This window comes from Phytophthora cinnamomi, assembly GCF_018691715.1.
Source record: "Phytophthora cinnamomi strain GKB4 chromosome Unknown Contig21, whole genome shotgun sequence".
Classification (NCBI taxonomy): Eukaryota; Oomycota; class Peronosporomycetes; order Peronosporales; family Peronosporaceae; genus Phytophthora; species Phytophthora cinnamomi.
The window spans coordinates 471,053-477,052 of NW_027150954.1; the positions used below are offsets into that span (position 1 = coordinate 471,053).

Below are 6,000 nucleotides of genomic sequence, written 5' to 3' on the forward strand. Positions count from 1 at the left end.
GCAGGCTTCGTAGTCGAACAAAGTTGTTCGACGCGCCTGAATCTACCAAAGCTCGAAGAGAGTCACTCGCTCTCTTCGCGTAAACCTTCAAGATGACTAGGTTCGGCCTGTCATCTTGTTTCTTACAGTGAGAGCTGGTCTCACTGGGGACTGCAGTCCTCAGTGTCGCGTGCCCGATATCGGCACGCGCGACTGCATTACCAGTAGGGCGCCCGCGCCTACTGGATGTTCGCGTTTTTTGTTGGTCCGCGGCGATGCCTAGCATCGCCACGACGGCCACCTCCAGGGGGCATGGGAGCTGTGCACTCCCGTGCAAAGTGACCGATCCTTCCGCAACGGAAGCATCGCACGTTGCCTCCCTGCTGCTGGTAACCAGCAGTTGTTGCGTTCGAGAGGTCCATTGGTTCCGGACCTCCCGTCCTCGCTACCGGGCGCGGTTGCGGCCTCGGTACGTTTACATGGAGTTTAGCTTGCCGCAGGCTAAACTCTTCTTGCATGGCAAGGGTGATTGCAGCTTCGAGAGTACTCGGGTACTCTCGGAAGAGATAGGTCTTCACGGGCCCATCTCTAAGTCCCTTCATGAACATGACGACCTTAGTCGCCTCGTCAATTGGATTGGTCACGATATTTGAGACCAAGTATCGTGCGCGCTGCGCGTAAGCATGAACGTCATGCTTGCCCTGCTGAAGGTCGAGGAACTCCGCCCTCGACCGGAACTCGTTTTGTGGGGGCTCAAACGCTTGTTTGAGCTCCTCTTTGAACACTTCGTACGTGCTGAAGCACGTAGGATCGGAGAGTCGGCGTCCGTACGCCCAACGCCTCGCTCGTCCGCCAAGCCATGACATGGCGAACGCAACCTTCGACAACGGGTCGACGATACGTCGAGCCGCCATGGCTGTGTCGAGCTCGACAAGCCATCGGAGGAGAGACTCACCCTCTCTTCCTACGTAATTGCTTACGCTCAACTTTAATGGTTGAGCACGCGGTGTCGTCCCTGACGACGCCGTCACTGAGGAAGCAGCATCACGCTGCTCCTTCATGATGAATCCTAGAGCAACACCATGTTGCTCCGTCGGCGATAGCGTACGCAGCATCGTAGCTATCACCGCTTCTCCAATGACTGCTGACAGTCGTTGGAGGGCTTCCCACTCTGGGTCAGACAGGTGGGGGCAGTCAGCGCGTGCAACATGTGTTGCAGGCGTATTGGAGCTCTCCATGGGCACCTCCGTGCTCATGTGGTTCTCGGCTCCGCGTTCGTACACCTCGTACGAACGTCAAGCGGTCGGTCGTACCAACAAGTGCTACCAGGTGTAGTGGGTCTAACTTGACTCACTATTTTTGCTTACACGTTGCGCTACGTGTATGAGGAAGCGTAAGTACTTAGTAATTACTTAGGTTAATTGTATTTGAATACACAATATAAGTTAAATAAGATAGGATTCCAAGTGACTTAGATTAGGTAAAATGAGAACTGTATTGTTTGTGAATTGATCTTCCTCCTAAATCTGCTAAAAAACTGTTTATCATCTATGAAAGGGGTTGACAGCGGCTGGCTGTCAGAGCTCCGCTAATATGCATGTCTCTGATTGGTAGAAAGATGCTGCTTTCTACCAATAGGATCTTGGGGTAGGTGAGGACCACTCATTGTGATGGCCCACTTCAATGTATGCATTGGTGTGACTTACACCAAGGTGAGGAAGTATCTAAAACTTTTGACAGATATCCTATCTGTTAAATTCACAAGTGGCTTGTAGCCACTTGTGCGCGTAACCCCGTTACATTGGCAGTTGGCCCCAGCTTCACCATACGCCACACGCACGCACACCGAGATATACCAACGGGAGGAATCGAACCTCCACCCCCGCGAGCGGGACTCTGCTGATAAGCTACGCTGGTTTGGCGTGTACGTGCCGTGCAGCGCTTGGGTCGCGAGGTGATGCTGGCTTGATCCTACGAGCTTCGTCTTGAGCCGGCGAGTCTGCAAGTGAAGACCACCCGTTGTCCAGTCGATAATATTAGCCAACCAGAGCGCCGACAATTAGGGCCGGTTTTAGCAGAGAGACTGATAAATTAGGTACATCCTTTGAGATGGGCAATTGCTTGCGTAACTACCTCCCAAGCAGAGGCAAAACGACAGAAAAGCACAATAACAATAGGTTCTTGCTGTAGTACTGCTCTCATCTCTTCTCTAATAACAGGAAATAAGTAGTTTAGTTGCTTCCACTGCCCTAATCAGATCTAGTACAGTAATACTACTAGGGGCTAAAGCAGAACTGCATTGCAATAGTAAATGGGAAGGTCGCCTTCACTTGTTTACCAGTCACACTCCGAGAGAGCACTGCTTGAACTGACACTGTATTACAGTCAAACCTGTTTATATGATCCTCCCTATTTGAGCCTTGCCATTTATTTGATGCAAGCTTTGTTGCTACCAAATATTTTACTTAGTTTTTGTATAACCGCTGTTTATATGTATACAAGGTATATGAGTCACATTTTGGAGGACTAAATTAGGTCTAACCTGTTTATTTGATTCACACTGTTCACGGCCACACACTCTTCAAAGCCCCCACTGCTCAACGCCCAACGCCCAACGCAAGCCACCTTCCCTCGCAATGTCTCCTCGCACCTGTCTGACGCTAGAACAAAAGCTCCAAGTGCACCTAAAGCTCAAGCAGAATCCTGGCATGAACAACCCCATGCTCGCTGAGTGGATCTACGCGACGTTCAAGGCCCGGGTCAGGCGTGCCACACTTGCCCGACTGCGCAACCTGCCTAGTGAGTATCTGGCAGTGGACGAGGACGTGCCTGCGCACGAGTCAGATGTGATAGTGGACGAAGCAGCAGGAAGTGATGCAGATTCGCAGGACGAGCAGGAGGAGGAGGAGGAGGACCAGGAACCCACAATTCAACCTGCCATCGCTCTGAGACACTGCATGGAGCTGTCTGCATTTCTGCTTCAATGCGGAGAGCAGACTGATAGAGAACGAAGAGCTTTACAGACCGTGACCGCTTTGGTTCGGGAGACTACGGTGAAGGTAAAGCAGCAGCGAATTATGCGCGATTTCTTTACGTGCACCACATAATTTTTTTAAACTGAATCCATTTTATATGAGTCATTGGTGTAGATGGCCACCAACGGGGCCTCATATAAACAGGTCTGACTGTACTGTGTAGTTGGGCGGGCCTTCACTCGTCGAGCAGCAGGCGGTGCGGAGTGCTCGACGAACAGCCGGTGACGGCCGTACTCAGTAGTGTGGTACACACCACGGGGATCGGGACACGAGTGTGAGAGTAAGGACGGGGGCGAATGCAAGTCAGCGGGACTCGCGCCACAGGCGCGAGGTAGGAAAATATCGAGGGTTGAAGCCAGCGGTGGCTGGAAGATGCAAGAGGAGACGACATGTCCAGCATGGACGGCAAAGAAAATGGCGTCGCGGTGAGGCGACATCGAGGCGAAGGATATGAGGCCGAGAGGCCACGAGACGGGAGATGCGCCCCGAAGGGGGAGAGGTTCAAGCGAGTAGCTTAGGAGAAGGGCGCCGTTCCGTAGGTAGTCGGTAGTGTGGGGCTTCGTAGGAGAGCACCGAGCGGCGGTCGCCGTTCGACTCTCAGACAAGATTTAGTGCAGGACGTGCATTAAGTTGAGACTAATCTAAGGAACTTGGCGCTAGAGCACGGGTTGTGAACGCCGGACGAGGCTGGATACATTGTAACGGGGTTACACGCACAAGCGGCTACAAGCCACTTGTGATTTTAACAGATAGGATATCTGTTAAAAGTTTTAGATACTTCCTCACCTTGGTGTAAGTCACACCAATGCATACATTGAAGTGGGCCACCACAATGAGTGGTCCTCACCTACCCCAAGATCCTATTGGTAGAAAGCAGCATCTTTCTACCAATCAGAGACATGCATATCAGCGGAGCTCTGACAGCCAGCCGCTGTCAACCCCTTTCATAGATGATAAACAGTTTTTAGCAGATTTAGGAGGAAGATCAATTCACAAACAATACAGTTCTCATTTTACCTAATCTAAGTCACTTGGAATCCTATCTTATTTAACTTATATTGTGTATTCAAATACAATTAACCTAAGTAATTACTAAGTACTTACGCTTCCTCATACACGTAGCGCAACGTGTAAGCAAAAATAGTGAGTCAAGTTAGACCCACTACACCTGGTAGCACTTGTTGGTACGACCGACCGCTTGACGTTCGTACGAGGTGTACGAACGCGGAGCCGAGAACCACATGAGCACGGAGGTGCCCATGGAGAGCTCCAATACGCCTGCAACACATGTTGCACGCGCTGACTGCCCCCACCTGTCTGACCCAGAGTGGGAAGCCCTCCAACGACTGTCAGCAGTCATTGGAGAAGCGGTGATAGCTACGATGCTGCGTACGCTATCGCCGACGGAGCAACATGGTGTTGCTCTAGGATTCATCATGAAGGAGCAGCGTGATGCTGCTTCCTCAGTGACGGCGTCGTCAGGGACGACACCGCGTGCTCAACCATTAAAGTTGAGCGTAAGCAATTACGTGGGAAGAGAGGGTGAGTCTCTCCTCCGATGGCTTGTCGAGCTCGACACAGCCATAGCGGCTCGACACATCGTCGACCCGCTGTCGAAGGTCGCGTTCGCCATGTCCTGCCTTGGCGGACGCGCAAGGAGTTGGGCGTATGGACGCCGACTCTCCGATCCTACGTGCTTCAGCACGTACGAAGTGTTCAAAGAGGAGCTCAGACAAGCGTTTGAGCCCCCACAAAACGAGTTCCGGTCGAGGGCGGAGTTCCTCGACCTTCAGCAGGGTAAGCATGACGTTCATGCTTACGCGCAGCGCGCACGATACTTGGTCTCAAATATCGTGACCAATCCAATTGACGAGGCGACTAAGGTCGTCATGTTCATGAAGGGACTTAGAGATGGGCCCGTGAAGACCTATCTCTTCCGAGAGTACCCGAGTACTCTTGAAGCTGCAATCACCCTTGCCATGCAAGAAGAGTTTAGCCTGCGGCAAGCTAAACTCCATGTAAACGTACCGAGGCCGCAACCGCGCCCGGTAGCGAGGACGGGAGGTCCGGAACCAATGGACCTCTCGAACGCAACAACTGCTGGTTACCAGCAGCAGGGAGGCAACGTGCGATGCTTCCGTTGCGGAAGGATCGGTCACTTTGCACGGGAGTGCACAGCTCCCATGCCCCCTGGAGGTGGCCGTCGTGGCGATGCTAGGCATCGCCGCGGACCAACAAAAAACGCGAACATCCAGTAGGCGCGGGGCGCCCTACTGGTAATGCAGTCGCGCGTGCCGACATCGGGCACGCGACACTGAGGACTGCAGTCCCCAGTGAGACCAGCTCTCACTGCAAGAAACAAGATGACAGGCCGAACCTAGTCATCTTGAAGGTTTACGCGAAGAGAGCGAGTGACTCTCTTCGAGCTTTGGTAGATTCAGGCGCGTCGAACAACTTTGTTCGACTACGAAGCCTGCCGAGACTTGACTTCGAGGAGGTAACTGTACCTCGAAGCCTTCTGGAGGTACGACTGGCAACAGGTGCCATCGTGAAGACTGAGAAGCGCGTCGTGAACGTGCGCTTCTCGTACAAACAACGAGTGTTTGTCGAACACTTTATCGTCCTGGACCTGGACGATAAGTTCGACGTGGTAATGGGCATACCGTGGCTTGCACGCATGATCCGGTGATAGACTGGAAGAAGCGCACGCTCGTGCGCTTCGGCCGCGACTACGGAACAGAGAGCGATGGCCCTGTTACCGCAGCGAACGCACCAGCAGGTGCGCGCGGCTCACCAGTCGAGACAGCGATTAATGCTGCTGTCCCGGAGTGCCCAAGAAGTGCGCGAGGGCGCGCACAAGTGAGACCCACGTCGGCAATGCTGCCGACGTCGGAAGAAAAAGATGTGCTGGTTCCGGGAACCAACACCCACGTTCAAGTACGCATGGGACAGTCCCTGACCCGAAGAGGTCAGGTCGACAACGGCG

The 6,000-nt window shown here is 53.0% G+C and overlaps 1 protein-coding gene across 1 annotated transcript; it reads left to right on the top strand.

Annotated features, from left to right (window-relative positions):
• Nucleotides 1-2,615: 2,615 nt before the first annotated feature.
• On the top strand, nt 2,616-3,086 carry IUM83_03513 (uncharacterized protein; the record flags this gene model as incomplete). Its single annotated transcript, XM_067927518.1, has 1 exon — nt 2,616-3,086. The coding sequence occupies one exon, from the start codon at nt 2,616-2,618 to the stop codon at nt 3,084-3,086; it is 471 nt and encodes a 156-aa protein (XP_067795285.1).
• Between the last annotated feature and the right edge of the window lie 2,914 nt (nt 3,087-6,000).